Source organism: Nanorana parkeri, unplaced genomic scaffold (genome assembly GCF_000935625.1).
Source record: "Nanorana parkeri isolate BGI_ZX_2015 unplaced genomic scaffold, ASM93562v1 scaffold75, whole genome shotgun sequence".
Lineage (NCBI taxonomy): Eukaryota > Metazoa > Chordata > Amphibia > Anura > Dicroglossidae > Nanorana > Nanorana parkeri.
The window spans coordinates 1,927,442-1,954,872 of NW_017306343.1; the positions used below are offsets into that span (position 1 = coordinate 1,927,442).

Below are 27,431 nucleotides of genomic sequence, written 5' to 3' on the forward strand. Positions count from 1 at the left end.
TTCTTTTTAACAATTACAGCCCTTTGAGAGCTTATTCTAGAAATTAATGTACTATGGAATGATTTGAGATCGAAGTTGAACTCCTGCCTATGATTGGGGGGGATTTGAGGGGTTGTACATTTTGGATAGGGTGAGCAATGGCTACAAGCTATTTCAGTATTTTACTGCTGTTTGTTCCAGCTGGGGAGATATCCCCTCCCCAAGTTGCTGCCACAACTCACAACCTGTCCCAATTACCATACAGGAAAAGAAGGGACATTTCCCCAAATGAGCACAGAGCAGTAAAAGCTTGACAGAGGTTTCAGGTCCTTTTCAAAATGTAAGATAAGCTAGCTGGAAAAAGTGAATAGTTATGAGCTTAAACCTGGTTTGGGTTACTAGGGACTCGGGTGTGATATAGGGCATAAGGTAAAATGTTCCTCCTTTAGTAAAATATTGCTATAAAGGCTAGAGATTACATACACACTTTTGAAGAGGGACGAAGTATTAAGAAATCTGTACATCCCCATGCAATACATATATCTGTTTAGTAGCAAGTGGGTTCATAAAGGGAATTTGTTTTATTTGACCCTATCTTCCTATCATCTGATGTCCTCCTTCACCAAAGGGTTACATTTAAAAAAAACAACCTATCAGTACTGCAGCATGTCATTCTTGGCTTGCTTTCCCCAGGAATACCATGATTACTGACATAGAAAAGGATTCGCACATAGAAATCTGTGTTCTGCAATTAGAGATCTACAGATGATCACGTCAAAAGCGTCTGGATTAAATGTTGTAAAGACCACAGTCAAAAAAACAAAGGCTGTACATAGGTACTTTGACCCACCAGTACAAGCCCATGCCCTGTACAAACATACAGTGGTGACCTGTGTTTTACTGCACCAGTCACTGCGAGGACACAGAGAAAACCTTTGTTTTCTCTGTGTCCTGTTCACACAGCAGGTGGGTGTGATGGGCACTGCAGAAAAATGCAGATATGCTGTTTCGATAAATTGTGTGCACTGCGCTACTGCTCATACACTTCCAAACAATGTGTACATTTTCATAAACATAAATTTTTAAACTTTAGGGGAATATTTAGCGCAGCACATTTTTATATATATACATATACACACGTATAAACATGCTGTTTCGCAGCACTGGATGCCACCGCAGGTCAATGCACGGCAGCATAGCACTCCGTGTTGTTGTGCGGGGACCTGAATGGAATGTACACATTGTATGCTACCATTAAAGTTTTAATAAAAAATGTAAACCTTGAAAGCTCCGGCAGCATGCATTGTATTAGCACACTGCTGGAGCTGCCACAACGCACTAGCTGTCACTAGCTAAAATGGAGTATTTTAGCAGATGGGCTAGTGTGAACGGGCCCTTTCTGCTGGATGTGTTGCAGATATCTGATGGTTCATACTGAATTAGAGAACAGTTTTCTTGAAGGCATGATGCAAAACCTGCCTACCTGTGTTATGTGATATACCTTTCCTTTTCCTTAATACTCCAAAGTACTAATGTGCTGCTTGCGCTCCTCACTATCTATATAATTAGTCTTTGCCCAAACATATTTAAATAGTGTTCTATGTGCATCAATATCTTATGGTCACATATACATCTCTCTGTGGTATTATTGGTAATGAGAAACTTAAATGACTTGTTTTGCCAATAAGATCCATGACATGCAAACCACTGCTGTTTATTAGAAGATCAGTATATCTCTAGAAATTGTACTAGTTATCATCTCTGGCTTTTTTTCCAGGTTTCTTGGCCTCTGAATATTGTCATCACAGACACTTGTATTAATAAATACAACAAAATTTTCTCCTTTCTGCTACAACTGAAGCATATGGTTTGGACACTAAGGGATGTTTGGTTTCACTTAAAACGTACAGGTAAAGCCTTGTCATGAAAATACAGCATGTGTATGATGACCCCTAAAGTCGGGCTTTTAATATAGTTGTATTTAATGACAGCATTTAACTTTAATGTAAGGAACAGTGAATTTTTTTTAATTGTCTCGTGTGCATATTGGTTGGTGTCTGTAGCTCCATTCTTCAATAAGTAATAGTCACAATTCCGTGTTATAACTCACAATAAGCACAGCAGGTTTAGGGACTTGTAATTATAGGACCGCTACTATACAGGTAGGGACTTGTAATTATAGGACCGCTACTATACAGGTAGGGACTTGACATGTATGAAAATATCCATTCTCTTCTAAACCTTACGGTTAGTTCACTATAAAGGTAGATATGGAATATTTATTATTTTGTTCAGAATTTGCTTTTCTTTGGGATCAAAAATGTTACAGTTCACTAAGTGTTTTATTGTATCAATTAGCTTAAAGAACGCTATCTTCTGGCTGGTGCTGTAGGGATCTATAAGGTGCGAGCAGAGACTGGAGCTGTTTTTGGTGGAGATCAAATCATTCATTGAAAACCAAAATTCATTTAAGAAAAATAAAGACTTTCAATAGTAAAATGTTTCTTGCAAAAAATGTACACAATTTGTGTATGAATTGACAATGTTGACAGTCAAAACCTTAAAGTGTGCTTCCACTTTTGCAAATTAAAAAAAAAAATCCCACTATGTTTGTGTTCTTATTCACACAGCATACCTATTCTATAGAAAAAATAATTGTATGTATATGTGTGTGTATATGTGTGTGTATATTGTATACATTGTATGTATATGTGTGTGTATATGTGTATATATATATACACATATGTATATGTGTATATATATATGTATATATATATATATATACACATATACACACACATATACATACAATTATTTTTTCTATAGAATAGGTATGCTGTGTGAATAAGAACACAAACATAGTGGGATTTTTTTTTTTAATTTGCAAAAGTGGAAGCACACTTTAAGGTTTTGACTGTCAACATTGTCAATTCATACACAAATTGTGTACATTTTTTGCAAGAAACATTTTACTATTGAAAGTCTTTATTTTTCTTAAATGAATTTTGGTTTTCAATGAATGATTTTGATCTCTATATATATTTCTAGTTGTTTCTTTGGGCAGACTGCATGCTATTATGAACAATATCAAAGTGAAAGTAAGAGTAATGCTGGGCATACACCTTACAACCATCGCAAGACAAAAGTCTACTTAAGGTAGTAAGTAAGGTACTTAAAAAAACGTACGATCTGCCCATCTTGGACAGGCAGATCGTACTTGCGATGATCGCAAGTCGCTCCCCGCTGAGGGTGGGCTTCCGATGACCGCAATCCCGAACGGGCAGTGTGCGCTTGCGCACACCAGCCATTCCGGCTTTTATCTTACGAACATGCTACACACCCGCCGAACATCGTACGATGCTCGGCGGGTTTTCGAACATGTTAGTAAGTTTAAAGTCGTGCGACCTTACAGTAGTAGAGGTTGCACGGCTTCCACACACCTTACGATTATCGTAAGGTGTGTGGGCACCCTTATCCTTATACAATGCAGAACACAAGGCCCGAGATCTTTACCCTTTGTTAGGACACACAGTGCTTATATCTAGTATACAACTGATGATGATATCTACCAGCACAGTACAGACAGGATTAATTACAGTAAACATGGCTCCCAAATCCCCTTCTTAACAGTACATAAGGAGCAAAAACTTCCGTTTTGGAGTTTTTCAGAAAAGAGCAAGGAACAATGTAAGCTCCAATTTATTTGAACGTGAACATGTAACAAATATGAAGCAGATGTTCTCCAAGTTTGACTGCAAATGTGGAAATCCACTTTAAAATCACCCATGTCAGCTGAATGAGATGTGTGACAGCCTGAAAAGCACTCCCAGGTATTTGGAGGAGAACCTTGTTTGTGTCTGCAGCGTGATATGATTTTTAGGGATTAATGATTTGAATATTAGTAATATTGATATTTTCCTTTCAGCTTTAGTGAACCAAGCATCTAATTCAGTCCAGTATCGACAGCTCCAGCTGTACCGGCATGAAATGCAGCATTTTGTGAAAGTTATCCAAGGGTATATCGCCAACCAAATTCTGCATGTTACATGGGCTGAGTTTAGAAACAAACTTCATACAGTCAGCAACCTGGAGGAAATTTGCAAGGCACACACGGAATACCTCAACAAGGCCCTTTTTAGGTACATACAGTGTGCAGTTAAAATGTAATGCTTTATTACATGGATAAGTGTGTGTGTGTTGACCTGCAGCAAACATGAAAGTCCATTTTGTAAGTGATTTACGATTCTTTGTGGTAATGTAGAGGGGCAGTGATGATGTATATGTGTGCACTTTTTCATGACTCACATTGCAGGCTTTCTTCATTTTTATGGACTTTTTAGTAGGCCGGAATCCTAAAAATTAAACATTTTCTCCACAGGAAATTCAGTCTGATGCTGGGGTCAGATTGTCTTGTAAAGTAGCTGACCTCCTCCCTGTGAGTGAATGTAACAGGATCATTGCAGCCCAGCCTTTCCAGGTCCCAATACACTGTTCGGAGTGGGGGTTGCCACTGTGAATATTAATGAATGGGGAGAGAGCTTAGAGAGTGTTAATTTACACAGACTGCTTGTAGAGCACAGAGGTGGCCATTTCAAAAGAAGCCATGAGGAGATGACAAAAGTGTAAGTTTCTGTGTTCATATACATCAGCTGCATGAGCCTGCTTCATGAACACTCGGTGTACATTGCTGGCATATGTTTTAAAAAAAATACCTCTGCAAAGGTGGACATGAGCTTGAATGTGCACAGCAGGGCTGGACAAATCCCAGATGCCAGGTTGCCAATGCTCCTGAAAAATGACAGCTAACTTTTGAGGTTTTCTCTAGTTGTCAATAGAGCTTGCTCCTGAATTCCATTTTAATTTGTCCACCCCTGTATACAGTATATGTGCACATGGCAGGGAAATAGGAAAATACATCTTTTTACTGAAAGCAGGACATGTTGTAAGTTTAGATTTTCCAGTGGAAAAATACATTTGCATCTCCAGACTTCTTTTACTGGAGATTTATCCGACAGCAAACATAAAATGAATTGGGCAAAGTCCCTTCCTAATTGAGTGTATGTTGGTACACAGCTAGTCCTTGCCGTTTGAAGGGAATTTCATACAGTAACTGTAAAATCAATAGCAGTAGTGCTATTCCAGAGCTCATTACACACGGGCACAGAGCCCCATATACTGTAAAACACGTCTGGATCTCTGTGCCCGGGAACCACAGAAGTTGTATACATGATGGGCTGTGGCTGTATGGCTTTTAACTGTTTTTTTCCAAGTGTATCCTTGCATACACCCCTAGCTGGGTGCAGAGCTACATGGACGTATGTGGATACATTAGTGTCAGACATATTATTGTAGGGTACATTTTGACTTTTTTTTTCCCCTAGGGGTCTTCTAACGGACAAGGCAGCTCCATTGATGAAAATTATACACAGCATTTTCAGTCTCATCCTAAAGTTCCGTATGCAGCTTATCTCTCAGCCATGGGTGTGTGATAAGGAAAAGCAGGTGGCTAGCCACCCCAACTACACACTAATGCAGCAATCTTACAATACTTTCAAGTATTACTCTGACTTTTTGTTTGAAGGTAAGTCAACTGCCCACATGGTCTCTTCCTTTATGAACAGGTTGGGCTTTTGTCCTTGGAATATCCTATTATAATTACATTGGTACATCTGCCACAAACCTGATGTATGGTAAAAAATGGATAACGGGAGGTTACCTTCAGTGAAACCCTCTTGTCAGGATAACCAGTAGATTGGTATAGACAGCTGATACTGTTTGGAAATCTCAACTTTACTTGTGAAAGTTTGGCCTCAATCTTTCCTGTTGGTCAGTAAGGTTGGCAATCACATTTAGGTACCAGTGGAGAAGATTGGGAGGTGAGACTGGATAGGCCAAGCTTGGCTTTTACAGGAAATGTGCATATCTGAGATCTGCATACAAGTTCAGCTGCATAGATCTCTGGATATGCTGAGCGTTCTGAGAAGTGATCATCACTGAAGTTAACCTTTACGATACATGTTCTTTCATCCTGTGCTCGGCTTGTTCTTATCCAACATGGACACAACCACAGATCAGGATGTACAAATGTACCATTTGAAGAAACACTTTTTGGTAGTTACATATTGTCCATTATAGGAGATACCCAACAAAGAATAATATGTAAACACTAAAATATTGTGCGGATGATCCAGCCGTGGTAACCGGCAGGAATAAGAAATGAACCGGCTGGTAGAACTATTGCTTGTACAGCCTCTCCAGAGTCTAAAACTAGACATGGGCTGCAGAACTTGTGTTGGATAATCTCTGTATGTTGTCCCTGAGCATAGGTAAACCTCTGATGGCTACTGCTGTGTTCCTCCAACTGAGAGAACAGTTCAGTACAGTTCAGTATATCATGTAATATCATAATAGGGCTTCTGGCTTTGTTACAGGGTAAAAGGGGAGATGTGCACCTTCCTTCTCTTCTATCATTGACAATAGGAAAGGGCCAGGTCAGATAGATTTTTCCAATTGATTGGACAATCATTTGTGTTAATGATAAGTTCTTCCAGTACCCAGCAGAGTTTATCACCCTCTGGCCTTTAACAGATCAAGCATCATAAGGCATCAGAACAGGGGCAGGATTGGGTATAGTTTATGCCTACCCTAGGGGCCAAATGCAAATATTTTAGGAAAAGTCTGCTGCTGATCATGACCTGGGAGGCCAGTATGACTGTAGTCATTAGCAAACTAGTAATATTGGCCCATAAAAAGTTTCATTCATATGCACACCTCGTTGGGCACACCGATAGAATTGTGTTGTAGTCATATAAATATTCCTCCTAGTGTTTATTGGGAAATAGAGATGTCACTGATGGGATTAATCAGATCATTGTAGGAAAATCAACTATTGTGTTTGCTTTATTTGCATTCTAGTGGTAACCAAGCTTGTAAATCGAGGATACCAACCACATCTGGAAGATTTCTTACTGCGTATTAACTTCAACAATTACTACAAAGAGAACTGAACAGACGGACACAATTGTGTATATGTGCAGTATAAATGTATAATAAATAAATTATGTTTTTGGTAAATAGCTACCGCTGCGTATTTTGTTACATAGAGTGATTTCTGTCATTGACTGAATCTCTTGTGACAGCAACAAAGTGCTGTGTAGTGTTATTGGCCTACAAATGGCAGCATTAGTTAGCATCAGTCATGACTCCACAGAGAACAGCTCCGGCATTTTCATATGATTCCAAGACAAGCAGCTGCAACATGCCTGTGTATGTCTTTTTTTCTTTAAAGCTGAACTCCAGGAAGGTAAAAGACGCACAATAATGCAGCTTTTGTATTCATTAATAAATTCTTAAATGTTTTTTGTTTTTTTTTAAATGCCACTAGTTAGAAGTACACGGATTTGACTTGGTGCCAACCTCTTGCATTCTCACATACAGCAGTATTCAGACACGGAGGGGCAGGATTGTGAGCCACTTAGATGTGCTGCATGCAAATGTGTTGACAAGGAATCGGATGATAGGAGTGAGCAGAGAGCTGATTTCATCTGTCTGCTGCTGCTCTTTTCTTGTCCAGTCAGCTGACGGCATAGGGACAGGACACTGCTGTATTCTCTAAGGCCTCGTTCACACCTGAACGTTTTGTAGCGTGTTCTACGCTCGACGAGCGCTCTACAAAACGCTCAAACATCTAAATCCCATTGTATTCAATGGGTCTGGTTCACACCTTGGCGTATTTCAGCCCGTCCCTAACGCGCTACAAAATGGCCCACGCCTGAAAAGGTACAGGTACTACTTTGGGCCGTTTTTGTTGCGCGTTTCCATTGGGATACAGCCAAGTAGCCCTCGGAAACGCGCGTTTGTCGCGTGATTTTTTTACCGCGAGTCGCGGTAAAAATAAACGCGCGACAGACGCGCATATGCAATACGCCTAGGTGTGAACCAGGCCTAACTGTTAGTGGTGTCACATACCTGGCTGTGTAGGTCTCAGAACTGATTAGACAGAAATACAAATCCTATGTCAGGTAACACCGCTCCCACCTGTGTATGTATTGGTTTGCCTTGAGTCCAGCATAGGCCAGAGTAGAAGAATCTTTGAACATCGGCTCCTGCAGCTTCCTCCGCCCACCGCAGCTGCCATAGGCTGGGAGGAAGACTGCAGAGCTGCTACTGGCTGGAAGGACAGCGCGGGAGAAGCAGGACACCTGGGACATGGAGAATACATTGCTGTACGCCGTATACTAGTATCAGTGCATCTCTAGTTTTAACAAAAGGGTTAAAGATCTCAATCTATTGTATGTTAATGAACTTAAGGGAGTGTTTTGTTTTTTTTAAATCTGCACACGGGCATCTATTCTAACCAATAGAAGCTGCCTGTATTATCATTTTTATAATCCAAACAGCTAGAAAGTAGTAATTTAAAAAATATATATATATTTTTTTAGGTATGCTGTGTGAATGGGAACACAAACATACAGTGGTGGTTTCTCAAATGTGGTTGCAAAATACACGTTGAGCTTATTATTGATGCCAGTGCAGTGTACAGCAGCCCCTAGTAAGGAAAGATGGAATTAGTCTGTGATGGGTTAATAGAGTTTGCACCCTGCACATTAATTAATTAAATATGTTTAGTTCAACACTACAACTGCACAGCTTTTGATTTATTCATCGGAACCACAATTCAGAGGGAACATCTCAAGGCATTTATTATATAAGAGATGGGTCAGTAGATGAAGCAGGTGGCTTTAAAGTGTGGTAGTGTGGTAAAGCTGGGCAGTGTGGTTTTCTTGTCCTAATTTGCAATGTCAGTCAAGTCTTTCTTCTACCCTGTAATTGGCTATATAAATAATGACTCTCCCTCAATATACTGGACATTGGAGACAAATAAGCAGTGATCCACACCTGTAGCCGTAGTCACTACTTCAATCTGGCCATTTTTGGACTACAGCAGCCACGCATTAACTGCATTTCTTCAGGTGCAGCATTGGATGTAGTAGTGTTTAAAGATGAATCTATTTGTCAGGATGGTCTTTAAAAGGTAGCCATACACCCTACAACCATTGTACAACTTTTTTTGTCCAGACCTCTCACTCTCGTTCAATTTTCTTACAACTATCCCATCATGCACAGACCAATGTAGTTCGCAATTAACGCTCGTCAGCACCACTAACTGGCTTGAAAGACAAAAATTGTACATTGTAATTGAGGTTGTACACTCCCCATCAACTGGCAGATTTTTTGACAAACGCAATCGCAGACAAAAATCTCCAGCTAATTGTAAGGTGTAGGGGTACCGTAACAGTGCCATGCTGTTCTTTCTCATTGCCCTCTAGGGACTTCTCACAAGGTATAACAACTCATAACAACAGCTAAAAATAAGATCTGATTTAAAAAAAAAAAGGTTCTGCTTTAGGCAACAACTCCACAATTTGCATGCTGCATACCACACTAGGGTTAGTAAAGCTACATTTATTTAACATCATAAAACATGTATGGTATAGGTATTAGGCAAGCACATAAAAAAAGCAGTCCGATCCAATGCTGCACATGGCACATGAAAATTGTCAAGAAGAGCTTTGTGGGACTTCCAACACAGCTCACTTAAAGTGACACTAAACTCAGGAGTTAAATCTTAGAAATCCATTCAAGTACCTTAACTATTAACAAAAATGTATCTTATTTGTGTATCACTCGGCTGTAGATCCTCAAACCATCTCTGAATTGGTGGTGACACTGTCCTTCCTTCTGGAGGGTGACTACTTTTCTTCCCCATGGCCACTGTGTGTGTTGTAAAGTAGCCACCGCTCCAAGATCACTCCCATGATGGACTACAAACTCAGTACAAATTAGTAAACTAAACGTGAGATTGTAGTCCATCGCAGTAGCGAGCTTGGAGTGGTGACTACTTTACAACACACACGGGGACCATGAGGAACAAAGGTAGCCACCCTCCAGAAGGAAGGACAGTGTCCGCACCAATTCAGAAATGATTTGAGGATCTACAACCGAGTGATACACAAATAATTAACCCCTTTGTGACGGGAGACGTACAGTGTACGTCCCGGCACTTTCTGCCTATATGACTGTACGTGACGAGTTATATCAGGCTTTGTAATGCTGGTAACAGCTGATTCTCAGTGGTTACCAGTCATTAAAGAATGTCTCAGCATTGAGGCATTCATTAATGAAATAATTAAGCTTTTTGTAAAAGCTTCTTCCTTTCAGTAATGAAAGAATGAAGCCGTTACATGCAAATACAGGACAGCAATTTGCGATCCCGTATTTGACAGCTGAAAATAGCAGAGAGGCAGCAGTGACTCACCTCTGCTATTTGTTTTGAAAGCTCGAGAGCCTGATGTTTAGATACATTTCACTAAAAAGATATACATTGTATCTTTTGAGTGAAATGTATCAATTCTGATCGTCTAGGCACGATCAAAGAGCTTTTAGTGAGATCTGAATCTGGCTAAAGTCAGGATCAGTCTCTAAGGTTATTATTAGCTGTCTAATAGCCCAAAAAATGTTTTAAAAAGTTAATTTATCAAGCAGTCATAGTGATTGCTTGATATAAACTGACAAGAAAAAAAAAAATAATCAAAACTTGTGAAAAAATTGTTTTCTTCTAGTTTTTTTTCCTCATTTTTTATATTTGATTCATACTAAGTGAGGCGTTAGGTACATGTTTCATATAATTATATAGACCTATCTGTCCTCTAAAAAACAATATATAATGTGTGGGTACATTTAGTAAGAAAGTACATTACTGCTGTGGAAGAATCACACAGCAAAAATGTAAAAAGTGTGTCAGTCATTTATGAACAGAACCTGAAAACTAGCTCAGTCATGAAGGGGTTAACATTGTTAATAGTTAAGGTACTTGAATGTATTTCTAGGATTTTACGCCTAAGTGTCACTTTAATAAATGAGATGACACAAAAGAGATTTCTAAATACTGAAAATTGTAGTTGTGCTTGGTGTTTATTTTAAAATTATATAACATGTAAATGAACTGTACACTAAGGTAATTAATGTTATGCGCATATAAATTTACTTTTCAACATTTTAGAATAAAAAAACTAAATATAAAATAAAAAATACAGAAACTGATCAATATCCTTTTAATCTTAACCACCTAATGTTTTAAAAGGATGCCAAAACCAAAATGTAAACTGTCTTCCTGGAGGGAACCTGTCCTAAGAAACATATGTTGATCTTTGCGTGGAAATGCTAACTGGCTGTTTTACTACATTGTGGGTCACCCTGGCTGTACAGTGGACATAAGTCTATGCACCCATGTACAAATGGAAGGTTTTTGAGATGTAATAAAAATCAAAGAAATCACTTCAGAATCTTTCCATGTTTAATATGGCCTATAATCTGTACAATTCGATTAAAAACAAACTGACATCTTTAAAGGGGGGAAATGATAAAAAATGTACAAGAATGTGGTTGCATAAATATGCACACCCTTAAACTAATACTTTGTTGAAGCACCTTTTGATTTTATGACAGCATTCAATCTTTTGGTGTAGGAGTCTATCAGCATGGCATATCTATCCTTGAGAATCTTTGCCCAATCTTCCTTGCAAGTGTTCCAAATCTGTCAGATTATGAGGGCATCTCCTGGGCACAGCCCTCTTCAGGTCACCCCACAGATTTTCAATTGGATTCAGGTCTGGGCCATTCCAAAACTTTGATCATCTTCTGGCGGAGCCATCCTTCTTCTGTTGACTTGGAGGTATGGTTTGGATCATCATGCTTAAAGGAGAACTATGAGGTGAGTGCTTTTCACTCACCTCATAGTTCTAGCCGACCTGTGACAATGAGACTGTCACAGGTCGGCTCAGTAGATCGGGAGGTGAGCGAACACATACCGGCGTTCGCTCACCTCTCGATCCTGTCACGGCTCTCTGCCGTGACAGGGGGAGGGGCTGGATTCCCCCCTCCCCACTCCGATCCGCCAGCGCTGACTGGCGGAACGGATGGGGGAGGGGGGCAGGTACAGCTAAAGAGGTGAAATTCCTCTTTAGCTTTTTAGCAGAGGCCTGAAGCTTTGCCACCAAAAATGACCGATATTTGAAACTGTTCATAAGTCCCCCCGCCTTGTTTTAATGCTTCAATGTAGGTATGGTGTTATTTTGTTGATTCAGTGTTGTTTTTGCACCAAACATACTTTTTGGAATTATGGCCAAAAAGTTCAGTCTTGGTCTCATCAGACCATAACACATTTTCCCACATGCTTTTGTCAGACTTGATGTCGGCTTTTGCAAATGTAGCCGGGCTTGGATGTTTTTCTTAGTAAGAAAAGGCTTATGTGTTGCCACCCTATCCTCACAGCCCAGACATATGAAGAATACAGGAGATTGTTGTGACATGTAGTACACAACCAGTACTTGCCACAAATTACTGCAGCTCTTTTAATGTTGTTAGAGGCCTCTTGGCAGCCTCCTGGACAGGTTTTCATCAATTTTGGAGGAATATGTAGTTCTTGGTAAGATCGTTGTGCCATATTTCTTTTCAAATTACCCTCTTCATTGTGTTCCATGGTATATCCAATGCCTTGGAATTTTTGTTTTTCTACCCTTCTTGCGACTGATACCTTCCAATAATGAGATTGCTTTGAGGACCATGGCAACTGAGTAAATGTCAGAAAACTCCAACTAGAACAGTTGAATTTTATATGGTCAGTTTGAATGCGATTGGTTCATTCTGAACGCAGCCACATGCCTAATTCTAAAAGAGGACGTGCACACCGATGCAGCCACATCCCTAATTACAAGAGGACGTGCACACCAACAGTCACATTATTTATTTTTTCCCCCACTAAACAATTTGTTTTTAATTAAATTGCACAAAGTTTGAGTCACGTGGTGGCTAAAAGTCTGAAGTGATTTAGCGTGGTCTGATTATTATTATTTTTTGCATCTCAAAAACCTGGCATTTTTACAGGGGTGTGTTACACACACACACACACACGAAACTTGAATAATTAGAATATCGTGCAAAAGTAATTGCAGTAAGTGCTGCAAAAGGGGCCCAAACCAAGTACTGAGTACATATGCATGCTTGTACTTTTCAGAGGTCCGATATTGTTCTATGTACAATCCTTGTTTTATTGATTGCATGTAATCTACTTTTTTGAGGTTGTGGATTTGGGGTTCTTGGGGTTTTCATGAGCTGTAAGCCATAATCATCACAATGATGACAAATCACGGCTTGAACTATCTTGCTTTGCATGTAATGAGTCTATCTCATATATTAGTTTCACCTTTTAAGTTGCATTAGTAAAATAAATGAACTTTGCACAATATTTAATTATTCGAGTTTCACCTGTATATACGTGTACACACACACTGTATATGTGAAATTAAAGTAATGGATCTGGACTTGCATACTAGTCCTGGATCAGTAAGTCAAAGAGTTGTCAGCACCGCAAGAGGCATGTATTACAATTGAGGTCCACAGAGAAACAAAGATACTGTGACCATCTAACATTTTACCTACAAAAAGATAATATAGCAAAATAATTTATTTTTTTGCCTATATCATGTGTGAAACTTTACAAATGGGACAGAAATAAATTTTACTTTGGGATCTGCATTGTTTTGTTATCTCATTATGTACCTTACATCAACCAAGCCAGTAAAAATCAATACACAATCTGCAAATGAAAACTGTTGTATGATGGTAATCAATATAAAAAGAAAAAAGCCCGGTTTCTACATCCTCCACCTATCTTCGTAACAAAGTACACTCTGTACAAAGGCACAGAGTAAGCAGCAAAAAATGTCTTGAAATCCTTTAAATGCAATTGCTTCATTTCCCAATTGCAATAGTTCTGTGTATAAAAGCATCAAGCCCATCATAAATGATATTATAAGTTGGAGCACGTGATGACATACCTCTAGTTTCCACTATGGAACACATCATCAACTAGGTCACAAGAACAAAGAGAGCTGAGCTAGACAACCTATGATAGATTTTCCTGACATACAACAGAGCACGTTATTTACTATGGCATCACAGGGGCTGTATTTCAGCAGATGCCCCAGAGGCTGTTCAACCTTGCTTTATTAATTCAACAGAAAATATTTGGCTTGAGTCAATTAACAGGCTGTTGTATCACGCTACACAATGCTAAAACATGCAACAAGCACTAGAGGTAACATCAGGCCAAAAACACGTCACATTCCTGAATTGATATTTTTGCCGTCATGTGCAAATCACATTTGGATTCTATAGAAAGATTTTAATGGCAAATAAATATTTTTGTAACAATCTTTATCCCTGTTAAGTGGTTATAATGTTTCCAAGAATCCAAATGTAGATTTAAAAAACCTGTATGTACTTGTTATACTGAGCCTTGGTACGATTCTTTTCCTGCATAAAAACACTACAGAAAAGGATCAACAACAAGGCTATTATGAAGATCAGGTGACACATAGTTCTGTAGCCCAAAGTGGAGGTTTGCTGCTATATGGAAGTTTGGAGAGGTTTGTGGGTCTAGAAATGGCCAAAGCACAAGCTTCCAGACGTTCTTCTTCAGCATGTTCGGGAATCTCTTCCTCCTTCTCGACTTCATAAGGATTTTCCAAAATCTTCAGGACACGCTTCACCTGGTGATCAATTAAAAGACCATACTTTTAGGAAACCGAATGCCTTGAAGGGAAAGACTCGCATATAAATCATAAATCAATTGTGAATACAGGGAATAGGGACACAGGTTTGGCACAACAGTAAATGGAGTTAGGTTAAAATATGTCAGAGAAATTTGTGGGCTGGCACTGCAGACCAACATCTGTACATGCAAGTAGCCCAACTAAAATACTAACAGTTAAAGCGGACCTTCATCCATATCTTTAACCCCTTCATGACTGAGGCCCTTTCTTCAATTTTTGCAGGGGAGGGAAAGCCTTTCCCTGAGATTACAGATGAGATTTCCCAGCAATGCTCTGCTGATGACAAGGAAATCCCAGTGTGCATTACATTGGCAAACTGAAGTCACTTTACCCTTTCAAAGCAGGAAGTGAATGTTAAGTGCAAGTGTAAGTATTTCACAATCACAGCATTTTACACCTGACATGTCTATGTTATTATTAATCATCATACACAGGAGGGATGCATTGGTAGAATTTGATTTTTGAGTGTAAAGGCCCACTTCAAGTTAAGGCATGAGCTCAGGTTCAGACTTAAACCAGTCCTAACCTGAGCAAATTCAAACATGTAGCTACACGGGCTTCTCACCCAATCAGCTGCAGGTCGGGGCATTCCCAACCCTGCAGCTGACCATAAAAAGGGGGCGGGATGACTGTGCTGATAACATTTACCTTATATGGCCACATTGGGCAAGTGTCATTTACCTAATATAGCCATGTAATTATACAAGGTCAATGATGTCACTGCATCCTGCCCCTTTGCTGCTTACATGCAGCTGCAGGTAGCGAATTCCCTGGCTGCAGCTGATTGGGTGGCAGCAATAGGAGTTTCCTTCCATGTTTGGAGAAGCTCAAGCGTGGGCCAGGTTCAGGCCAAACCTAAGCTCATCCCTATTTAAGTCTAAAGTAAACCTGTTCTTTGCCCATACAGGGCGTAGCAACAATTTGCTTTAATGTGTGCCGCCCCCTCCCCCACCCCCATTTAATTGCACTCTTGGTGCTGTGTAAGTAAGGAAAATTACATGCACCCTAACAACGAGGGGTGAAAGACTTAATTATTTCTGCTGCTGCTAGGATAAAGTTAATGATTGTTAAATAATGATAACTGAGAATAAGGATACAGCTGAAGCGTTACCTCTGTGAAGTCTCCATTCTCAGCTGCCTCTATGGCATTCTGAGCTATATAATTTCTCAGGATGTGTGCTGGGTTATTAGAATTCATGTTTTTCACCCGCTCTGCATCTAAAGTCTCACTAGCTTCAGAATGTTCTTGTTCTTTCTCCAAGCGAACGCTGAAAGAAAAAGGTTAGCATATATGTGTGAGTGAATGTATACTACAACCTTTATTGTGGTTTCCCCCCCATCAAGAAGAGTATTGAACACAGGATACACAATGAATAGGACATAAATTTGTCATGTATAAGGCAAAATAAAACCCAACATAAAGTCCAATATAGTAATACAAACATGTATTGGGGCTGTTTAAGTTTGAAGGTTTCCCCTATTTGTAGTGCACGTTGAGCGATATGATGCCAACCATGGGGTGTGCAGGGGTGTGGGTGGTAGTCTATGTGGGAGAGATGGGCGTGTATTGCAATTGCTTAGACTAGCCTGCCTTGTTTGTGTGTACACACACACACACACACACACACACACACACACACACACACACACACACAGAGCGTCCAGGTTCTGGGGATGAAGGCATGTTTAAGGAGTGGGGAAAAGCACGGAGGGTATAAGGAACATGAGTGGGAAGAGTACAAAAGGGGGAAAAGGTAAGGGTCAGGGGGTACAGGGAGAAAGAAAAAAAAAAGGAAAAAGAAAGGGAGAAGGAAAAAGAAAGGGAGAAGGAAAAAGCAGGAGAAGGAGTAGAGGCTTCCATCTGAACAGAAGCCAACTGTAATCACACTGCCTCGGTTATGAACTTTAAACATTTATTTCTTCACAATGTTTGTAGATACTGGTTGTTGTAATCACTACACACTAACGTTATAGTGCTAAAACTCCATAAACATGTTTAGGTATGGGGAACCTGGCATCTGAAAGTGTACATTCCCAACACACATCAGCAGTAAATACCCACACACTCGCCTATTCCAGTGTCAGGATTTAAAAGCCTACGTTACTCTTACCAGAACCTTAATGGTAAGTAATGGTAAGGTAACCCAACTACACAACTGACCCATTGTGGTGCTCATTGTGTAACACTGCTGTTAATTCACAGTTCATGAATATAAATGTGTCTACTGGGCTTCTTGCAAAGTCTTCTAATCTTTCAGAAGATTTAGGATGTCCTACCTTCAAGGACATGAAGCTAAAATAGAGCTTCCTCCTCCTGTACAGAGGGTATAACCCACAAGGGAAGTAGAATGGATTTGCTTTTTCACTAGTGTCCATCCTTCCTGTGAGTAGCACTTATATGACAGGTCTGCTGTGAACATAAATGTATGTTTGTTATTCTTGTGTGACAATATACCTATATTTCTGAAGCCACTCTTTCCAGTGCTCCCGGTTATTGTTCAGTAGATCCTCACCGCTGGATTTCTGAAGTTTTTCAAACTTTTCAATATTTTCCAGCTCTTTGTTTATGTTTGCTTTTGACCCAATCAATGCAAATAATTGAGGGTTGCTTTGTGCCAGCATCAGCAACACTGAAAGTTGTCTGAAACCAGAAATAGAATCATGCCACTAATGTACCTAGTTTTCAAATCACTGGTATAATTATAAAGCATTATTACACATAAAATGGTACTTTGGAAAGAAAAAAAAAAAAAAAAACCAAAAAAACACAATATACTCGTAATTTTTCTCTAAACTAAACACCATACTATTCCATAAACTAGCAGCTGTGCCAATATCACCAGGGATATATAGACATTCTTTAAAAATGTCCTATGTATAATGCCAATCTTTTGTGCTTATACTAAGGACTACACCTCCCACCAATAGATTACATACTTAATAAAATATTACACAATATGTGTGACCACCCTATTCATTAAGAAAGGTCAGAAATCACTTGTATGCTGCTATCCTTGTTACCCCCTTTAAATACCCTCTGTGCCCAAATTACTTTTCACTCCATAAGTTCATAAACACAGGCATAAAAGAAGTGAAGGGAGGTTGCACAGTGTAAAAAACTTCCAATTGCTTTATTAAGAAGTTAAATAAAGGTAAATAAAGACTCACAATTGTTGGTGTGGTACGGAGAGCTAATCTGTAAAACTTCTACACAATGTCCTCTCCGGTCTGACAAGAGTAGGTCTGTACCTTGTACAATATGTGCTGGGTATTATGTTATATAATTTTATAACTGGGGGGAGTATAGAAGAGCACTGCAGCACTGGGGTCCCCGGTTCTAATCCCAGTCAGAACACTATCTGCAAGGAATTTACATTTTCCCCCTGTGCTTTTGTGGGTTTCCTCTCGGTACTCTGGTTTCCACCCACACTCAAAAGACATGCTGGAAGGTTAATTGGCTCCTTTCAAAATTGCCCTTGTATGTATACATGTGAGATAGGGACCTTAGATTGTAAGCTCCTTGAGGGCAGGGACTGATGTGATCGTGCAACTATGTAAAGCACTGCGTAAATTGTCAGCGCTATATAAAAGAATGACAACAACAGTAATAGGAGGTGAATGTAATACATTTTTAGTATAAAAAACACAAAAGATGGTCACTATAGAAATGAAAATGATCACACAGATCACCTTAAAATACAACCTAAGGATGGGTAATTTAGCTGGTTGAGTGGATTCTTCAGAAACAGGAGGCTTCCAAACAATAGATACCAATTTCAAATGGGTGAAATAATGATTCCACACCTAAAGGAATATTTATAATTGTGAGGGTTCACCATGATATAAAATAACAAAAGAAAGCGAAAATAAAGTAATCTTCCCACCTCCAATGATCAGTCTTAAGGCTTGTGCACACCATAAACAGTGTGTTCCAGAGCGGTCAGCTGCTGAAACATACTGTATTGCATCCCAGCTGGCTTCCTGCGTTCAGGGGCGTAGCGGTGCCTTGAAGGCAATGGCACCGCAGGCACACACAACAACCCCCCCCCCGCCTGCAGTGCAACTGCCGGCAGCAGAACTCGTGGCACCTCATTGCAACATTTTTTCAGATTGCACTGGACCGGAACGCAGGCACTGATGTGCCACAAGTTCTGGTGTGGGCGATCGCACTGCGGGACGGGAACGCACAGCACCTGGTGTGAACTGGTCCGTAGTGAATTGAGCATTTATTTTCAGTTTGCAAGACTGGGATTCTAATAAGCAAATTAGCTTCTATTCTAAACAAGACAGCCACAATAGATTATCTGTGCAGCCCCTGGGAGGTATGTAGTGCCTATAATTTGCTAAGCAAGCGTGGCCACGCACTTTTTTTTTTTCTTCCACAGCATATGACCAACAGACAATTATGCAATGCTAGGTAAAGAAATTATGCAATGCTTGATATTTATTTTACCTTGGATCCATTTTAGGTTTGTAAAAAACCTTTAATTCCTCCAAGGTAGCACACTGTTGAGTGATTGTGCTCAAGAAGTCATCAATATCAGAGGCGTGTCCTGAGAATTTACTGAGAACTCGGAAAGTGTTGGTAAAATCTGAGCCTAGAGCAAGACATTAATCAGGGACTGATGTCATCAATAACATGTTCTGTAATATGCACAGCATAAACTAAGACGTATCCATCACTTATGGATTAAAGTCCACCACTGTGTTGCTCATTAAGATTATCAAGATATATACACTCGGCCCAAAAATCAACACAATAAGTACTAATCGTTTACAGAAGTCAGAAATACAACATTTCCAAGAATACTGAAGAATACTGAAAAGTTCAAGGCAAAAATACATATCTAGAGTGTACAGAATACTGATCAGTTTGTGTATAGCATTTTATCTCTACATTTTCATAATCAAACCCCTGTGTTAGCTGCCAAATAGATTTCTGTCTAATGTAATTTGCAAATACCCATATTTCTTGTATAAGCCTCAATGTCCCCAAGTTTGCATTGTCAGAAGGAATTATGTACTGTTCGGGTGCTTTTGGAATACCCCTGTATATTAATGTAAGTAATACCAACACCCTTGTGTCCTAACATGCTACGGCACAAATAAAACAAGTTCGGCGATCACCATACAGCATTCAGGTCCAATAATAGAAACGTGCTATGGCGAAATGGTGGATGGTGCCACAACAGTCCCATTCCAAGATATCACCAGCACACCATGTTCAGAGGGGAAAACAGAAAAAAATAAAGAATCTCACCTGTCAGATACATGGTGTCCATTAGATCAGAGATTAATTTGCTGTCCTCCTCCAGTTCAAGCTTAAGAAGACCCAGCTTCTTCCTCATTTTCTGCAAATAGTGTTTTTGAAACTCTGCATCATATTCTTCTTCAAGTATATTTTTACTTATGTCCAAGGACAGTTCAGGGACCAGAGCCTCGGCAAACTTTCCTAAATTCCACTTACAGATCGCTGGCTGCTTGTTGTAGGCATAACGTCCCATATTATCAGAGCCGTTACAAATATGATCTGGGTCATACCTATGAAATAAACGTGATGTTATGCGACATTCATGGTATACTACATCCATAGCCATATTTCGCTTACGTGACATTCATGGTATACTACAGCTACATGCATAGCCATATTTCACTTACATTATGTTCATGGTATACTACAGCTACATCCATATTTCGCTTACGTGACATTCATGGTATACTACAGCTACATCCATAGCCATATTTCGCTTACGTGACATTCATGGTATACTACAGCTACAGCCATAGCCATATTTTGCTTACGTGATGTTCAGGGTATACTACAGCTACATCCATAGCCATATTTCGCTTACGTGATGTTCATGGTATACTACAGCTACGTTCATAGCCATATTTCGCTAATAAGATGCATCAACAAAAATAAAAATATGAACAAAGCTGTGATTCAAATCACATGTGTATACCTGTAGCACAATTGGTCAATGCATTTAGAGTTGAAAAGCCAATGAAATAATAGATAAGAACCTCAAAATATACTTCCACAAGATGAGAAAAATGCCCAGTAAGGAGGACAACTTCGCAATGAACTTTTATTTCCAAAGTTGCTGAAGCAAATCTCCAAGAACTTGTAAATTTCATTGACTAGCTGCGCAAAAAGTATTTTCATTTGGACATGCGCAGTCAATGTGCTAAGTGATCAATGTCGCAGAGTTAGACATAGATCAACTGCAGAATAAACAATAAAAGTTAGCTGACAATTGCTTCAGCTGAAATCATCTTATTGCAAACAAGGTAATTATTAGGAAGGAGTTAAAGCTCTTAGCAAGGGTGATTAAAAGCTCAAGTGTAACCCCAGCCTAAGACGTAGGATATCAATCATGCTTAAAAGAGATCTATGGCCAAACCTTTATTGACCGTAGTTCGCTTTAGGGTCACAGCAGGACATTTACTAATGTTACCCGCTATATGATGAGCACTGAAGCCTTGAAAGATCCTCCCCGCTGCCCGATTGACATTTGGCTTTGCCTCTCCAGAGGCGGAGCCAGCTGTGCCCACCCCCTCTGTCCCTCCAGTCAGTGCTGGAGGAACGAAAAGGGGACGGGGGAATCCATGCAGGCAGCAATGACTGACAGACAATCACCACATTCTGCAGGGAGAAGATCGTGAACTGAGTGATCAGTGGTTTGTGACCACTCAGTTCCCGATCAATAGAGCCAACCTGTGACAGCTGCAGTGTCACACATCAGCTCTACCTATAGGGAGAATTGCATTTCACTCTCCCCATAGTTCTCCTTTAACCAATCTCCTGTGTGCAGACTGAATTCCTGTGGCAGGTCCATAGAAATAAATGGCAATGCATCTAAAGCATCTGATCACTCCATATTAAAATCTCTCAATCACACTACCCAAAAGCCCCTGAATACGCTATAAATATGCTATTAAGGTGGGCAACATACCTCAGTCAGCCATATTGAAATTACAATCTGGTAAAGGGTAAATAAATGGCGTGTGTATTTCCCTTAATAATCCCACACTAGGAAAGCTTTCCGACTGGAAATCTAATGTAGGAGCAACATCCTCCGAATACCTCCCTTTCAATTACTGATGGTGTTTTCCCAATATATCCCTTACAAAAGGTTGTGAAGAGTACAACATGCTCTCCATCACCTTGACATTGTATGCTTATACATGGTAAATATTCTCGATCAAACAGTGTAGTGGCAAAATCATGTATAGAACAATAAATACAAAAAAGTCACTTTTCATAATGATACAAAATCAAAACAAAAGTCCGAATCCAAACTTTCTGCTTTCTTTAATGGCCAACAGTATAGTTATAGTATACTGAGCTGCTATAACAGACCAAGCAAGCAAAGCACTAAATATTTGTTGTTGGCCACAAGGTTCTGATCTATTAATAATAGCGGTTTTGTACATGCTGCAGCCATACAAACCTGTCCAAAAAGCCAAAAGGTCCATAATCAATAGTAAGCCCAACAATGTTCATGTTATCAGTATTCAACACACCATGGCAAAATCCAACACATTGCCATTCAGCAACCATTCGTGCTGTCCTCCTTGTTATCTAGGAAGGAACAAAACAAACAAGAACAAATATCAAACCCCTTAAAAACAGCAGTGATATGAAGACACTTTAGAGAAAATAGACAATACAGGGTATTCATGAGGAACGTTTCAAAAAATTGGGAAATATCCATTTTGTTTTTAACAAGTTTTAATAGAAGATGGGCTAAAAATATAAAAAGCAGACAGGTATAATTGTATGTAACACGTAACTATGTACATGTTATAATCCTATACTGAAGGTGTATGTTTTTCTAATGGAAGATACTTACCAGAAATACATTTTTTGCGAGATATCTATCTAGCAATCTATCTCACACACATATTTAATTTTTTATATTTATATGGACTTCAACATTGATGCAACCTCTGATACATAGTTCAGAAAAAGTGTATGCCTGCAAAATATCTGGGTTTAGCTTTACTTACAGGTAGTTCCAGAGGTCAGACCTTTTCCTGCCACTTCTTGAGTATGTCAGAGCTATCTCCACAAAGATGGGGTGGGGAAGGTATAGTTTCATTTAGGTTTTAAATTCCTGCCCAAGTCATAACTGGGGAGATTTCCCCTGACTTCCTTTCCTAAAGACATTTGACCCAGTAGCCCAAGAGGAAGTAAGGGCTAAATCCCTCTGTTTACAGTTTTCATGTGGTCTATATGTTCACATCATGGCTGTTGAGCTGCATTTTCTGCACACCAGCATATATGTATGGTGTGAACAGGGCACATAATAAGCAATTGCTCTCTATGTGCCCTGTCTACACCATACATGTGTGGTGGTGTGCAAAAAAGCGCAACGGACATGGTGTGAAGACCCAAGAGATTTCCCCACTACTGCTGTTCTGGTGGCAGGCAGATTCCTAAACATCTTTAAATTAGGGGTTGTAAAACAGCATAAAGCAATGAAATCCCACTACCTCTCTGAAAAACACAGCGTTTCTCTCCATGTTGTTTCCTGCATACTTCTCCTGTATGTCTGGGTAGAATGTGCCAATAACATAATCCAACATCTGAATTCGGATGTCATTTCTGTTGACACTGGGACCTTGTCGACCTGTAAATTCATCAACTGGCTTAAAAATTTCAAATGATCCAAACCTGCTCAAATAACAAAAACAAAGAAGCACAATATTCAGTAACATGTTTGTCACACAACAACAACAACTGATTCATAAAGAGAATCTATTTTAGGCAATATTTTTTTTTTAACGCTACTCAGTGCTGACTGGACTTTGGTGTAAGTGTGTCTGGAGCGGGAAAGGGAGATCCCAAATCAAAGTGTAACACAGCTGAGGATAATGCTGGTGTCCAAGATAGATCTCTGTAGAGAAGACAGCTCTGATCCACTAACCCATGAAGCCCAAGTAATGGTACCACTATTTCACAGCAGGAGTTCTAAATATTGGATTATTCTAAGTTATGAAGAGTTACAGCATTATTTGTCTTTCTAATGGGTGTGAAAGCTGGACAAAACTGGGTGCTGAAATTCTGAGACGCATAAGGAGTCCGCATGTGATTCAATCTGCCAGCCTTCATACAAACATCAATTTCAGCTTAGGCAGAGATAGACTTTGAAGTAAACCAGTCAGTCTTTGGAGATTTCTTGATTGAACAAAGTCAGAATCCTAGTAAAGTTAGTGGTTTTGTGGCCAACAAAGTTTATAGTCAGCATCTTGTGTGTTTCTCTAAAGAAAGGGTCTTCTGGCTTAGTCCAGCCTAAATGTTTCAAAAGGAAAAAGGGGCCGATTTTAATTGATTGGAATCAATAAAAGTCCATGCCAACACTTGTCCTAACACAAGTTGACATGTAATGCAAAGGTCATGTTTCTACTGATTACAATGGAAGCGCATGTCCCTGCCATGAGCAATATGACCAATCATGGCTATTAAAGATCTCCTTCAGAAAATGCTAGCTGCCTGGTTTTATACTGACTCAGTGGATTTAATACTCATGCCACACTGACCCAGAAAAAGTATACAGAGCATGAAAAGTGGGATCCAGAGGGTTATTATGACAAAGAGGCAATTAGCATTCTCAAACAAAAGGTTTAGTAAAGGCACCCCCTATGTTTCTTTGATGACAGCTTTCCATTAAACTATCTGACATGTTCCGCTTATGCAAATACCTTACTCTTGGGGTAAGTTGGTATTAATTGTCGATTTTACTTGCCTTGATGATTGCATAGGCAGCATTTTCAAATTTGACATAACGATCTACTAATACGAGCTAAGAATGGATTCAACAGGCTTGTAAGCCTGTCACTGCTCTGCTGGTCACTGGTTCTGCTTGTCAATGGTCACAAAGGTGTCAAAGTGAAAAGGTCCAATGGGTTTTAATGCATCAAATCCAGACCTTTACATATTCCGAACACTGCATGCAATTATTCTTCATTTGTACTCTTAAAAATGTAATTACCTTAGAAAAGTGGGAGCGACGCGTAAAACTACTGTGCACTTTTCTTTCTTGGGGTTGCCATCGTAATATATGTCTCTGATCACAGTGGAATCGGAGGTGACACATGACACAGCTCTTGTCGTTGGTATTCCAAGGTGAAACATGGCTTCACTGCACAGGAACTCTCTTATGGTGGATCGCAACACTTTTCTGCCATCTGCTTGTCTAAGAAAGAAAATCATGGTTAATAAAAGCCCATCGTCCCTGATCACCCCTCATTTACCAGAGCAGGGCCACTTCAACCTCATCAGCGCCAATACTTCCTAAATCACTCAAACTGGGAGGTCAGAGAGAGTCCTCTAATCAGTCCCCATCAAGCACAGCAAGATCTTCTTTCTCCATATTTCTGATGCTTGGTTAAGGAAAGTGGTAATTACAGTATACAAGACAGAGTTCCCGTTATCTCCCTCTTTTTGCTTTAAACCACCTATCCCCAGCCTCAACTTTTTCCCCTCTTTCTCCTCATAAAGCCTCTGCTCTTCTCAAGATTGTACAGAGGCTTGTTGCCTAGGAAGTGACAATTCCGGAGCCCTCTCTGAAACATTACCAAGCCTTTTATTCAAACCGATTTACAATGTCCAGGAAAAACAGGTCAGTCCATCCCATTCCAGGCCTCTGAGCCTCTACCTCTAGAAGTTGCAAATGGAATCTCTCTACAACAAAAAGACAAAGGCCCAAGTGCAAATCCAAGATTCCCATGTTTTTGCACGAATACTTCTTCCGCTTTGCAATAGTGGATCAGCAATCCTGGTTTAAGGCATTGCCTTTTGGGTTGGCCACAGAGCATTTAGCCCCAGGGCCGGTAAAACTCAGAACTAGGGGCATATTATTCACCACCGAAACTTATTTCTTCTGATCTGCCCCTGGCACGGCACTATCTATTATAGACCTCTGAGTGGCCCCTAGCCGAGTAATATCTATGATACATCGCCCATCTCCTCTGTAGGAGATGTTCCTACTTCCATGTATGAACAGACTTGCCTGGAGTAAGGGGTGAGGCCGGCTCCTTTCAGTTGAATCTCCCACCTCTCCCCGGCCGGGTTCAGTACTTCTCCCAGGTACATGGCGGCGCCATCACCCAGCTGCCCGGCGAAGCTCCCGAACTGATGTCCGCAGTAGCAGTGGGCGGCGGGCTGTGAGCCGGGTAATAGTCGGTTACCGCTGAAATACAGAGCTGCCTCGTCCTGGTCTTCGTCTCCGAGCTGCACGCCGAGCAGAGCCAGCGCCGGCTGGGACAGCGCCACCACCTGGGGGTTCTCTAGCGGGGTGGGTCGGACCGGTGAGAAGCAGGCCCCGGGTACCTCGCGGGAGCGCACGGCGTCATCGTCCTGCCCGTCCCCGGGCTCCACCGGCAAACAGCGCAGCGCCCGGTTATCGAAACGCAGAGAGCGAAGGCTGGAGGCCGGACTAGCAGAGCTCTGCACAGCGCGCTTCATCATACCCACAACGCCGGTAAGCAGAGCGTCCATCCGGGAGAGCGGAAGGGTCACAGCCGACCGTGCCAAGTGTTGGAGGGCACGTGTCACTCCCGGTGCCATCCGCGTGCCCAAAACATTGACCCCTCCAAACACTGAAGTCACATGACCCGCGTGCCAAAACAGAAGTTGGCTCCTCCCACTGTGACATAAAAAACTTCTACTACCCAATCAGGAGCTGGACCGACTGGTGACGTTAATGACAAAGGGGGCGGGAGGATGAGCCCTGGCGGAGATAGGCGTGTCCCAGGAAGAGGCGATGCTGGATTCACATTAACCTGTTGGACGGAAGATCCAGCTTTGCTTCTTCCTGGAACTCCTCTGATTGCATGAGTTCCGAGGGTCTCAGTGTGCTATAGTGCCTTGGTTCTCACCTGGTGGGTCGTGACCCCATTTTTAGTGGGTCACTGCATGCCTTCCACTTTTCTAGGTGAGAGGCTCCTCTGCCTCCCCCTAGCGCAGCACTGTCAGTTCTCCTGCCAAGCATCCATTCAGTATATGCGGCACAGCATCGAGTGTCAGCTTGAGGTGGGATAGGATGGGGCTATGGCCGCGAGGGAGCTCCATCCATACATGCATTGCTTACAGCTCCCTCACATGTCCTGTAGAGGTGTCTGGACCAGAGTAACGCACTGTAACACGCAATCACACCTGTGTTCTGGTGTGGGAGATATGTTGCGTTGCCATTCATTTGAATGGTACCCCAAACACAACTCCCACCCACAGTTCGATCGCCCGCACCGGAACGCGCGTTACCGCAATGGTGAAACCCCACAGAGCCCTGGTAAGACCATACAAAGCCCTGGTATAACCAGGGCTCTGTGGGGACTGGTTAGACACCACAGAGCCTGGTAAAACCCCACAGAGCCCTGGTTAAACCAGTGCTCTCTAGGGTCTCACCAGGGCTCTGTAGGGTCTAACCAGCTTGGTTAGACCCCACAGAGCCCTGGTGAGATCGCAAAGAGTCTTGGTGAGATCCCAAAGAGCCCTGGTTCAACCAGGGCTCTATAGGGTCTCACCAGGGCTCTGTAGGGTCTCACCAGCCCTAGGTAAACCCCAAGGAGCCCTAGTTTAACCAGGGCTCTGTGGGGTCTAACCAGGGCTCTGTAGGGTCTCACCAGCCCTAGGTAAACCCCAAGGAGCCCTAGTTTAACCAGGGCTCTGTGGGGTCTAACCAGGGTTCTGTAGGGTCTCACTAGGGCTATGTGGGGTCTCACCAGCCTGGTGAGACCCCTCAGAGCCCTGGTGAACCCCACAGAGCCCTG

The 27,431-nt window shown here is 41.0% G+C and overlaps 2 protein-coding genes across 3 annotated transcripts in view; one reads left to right on the forward strand and one right to left on the reverse strand.

The window, feature by feature from the left end:
• Window positions 1-7,010, forward strand: part of TUBGCP6 (tubulin gamma complex associated protein 6) — a 34,444-nt gene extending 27,434 nt beyond the window's left edge. Inside the window, exons 28-31 of the mRNA XM_018576721.1 lie at window positions 1,757-1,889; window positions 3,905-4,118; window positions 5,361-5,560; window positions 6,895-7,010. Of these exons, the coding sequence (XP_018432223.1) occupies window positions 1,757-1,889; window positions 3,905-4,118; window positions 5,361-5,560; window positions 6,895-6,986 (639 nt within the window). The 3' untranslated portion in view covers window positions 6,987-7,010. The remainder of the gene's footprint in view (window positions 1-1,756; window positions 1,890-3,904; window positions 4,119-5,360; window positions 5,561-6,894) is intronic.
• A 7,220-nt stretch (window positions 7,011-14,230) lies between these two features.
• On the reverse strand, window positions 14,231-26,281 carry SELENOO (selenoprotein O). Of its 2 annotated transcripts, none has more exons than XM_018576746.1 (9): window positions 25,673-26,281; window positions 24,653-24,856; window positions 23,154-23,334; window positions 22,109-22,239; window positions 19,915-20,195; window positions 19,108-19,252; window positions 17,110-17,295; window positions 15,766-15,922; window positions 14,231-14,591 (listed from the first exon to the last, which is right to left on the reverse strand). In XM_018576746.1, exons 1-9 carry the CDS (start codon window positions 26,227-26,229, stop codon window positions 14,397-14,399), a joined length of 2,037 nt encoding a protein of 678 aa, XP_018432248.1. In that variant the 5' UTR covers window positions 26,230-26,281; the 3' UTR covers window positions 14,231-14,396. The 2 variants fall into 2 exon arrangements, with proteins under 2 accessions (XP_018432248.1, XP_018432249.1); XM_018576747.1 differs by having other exon boundaries at window positions 14,406-14,591.
• Between the last annotated feature and the right edge of the window lie 1,150 nt (window positions 26,282-27,431).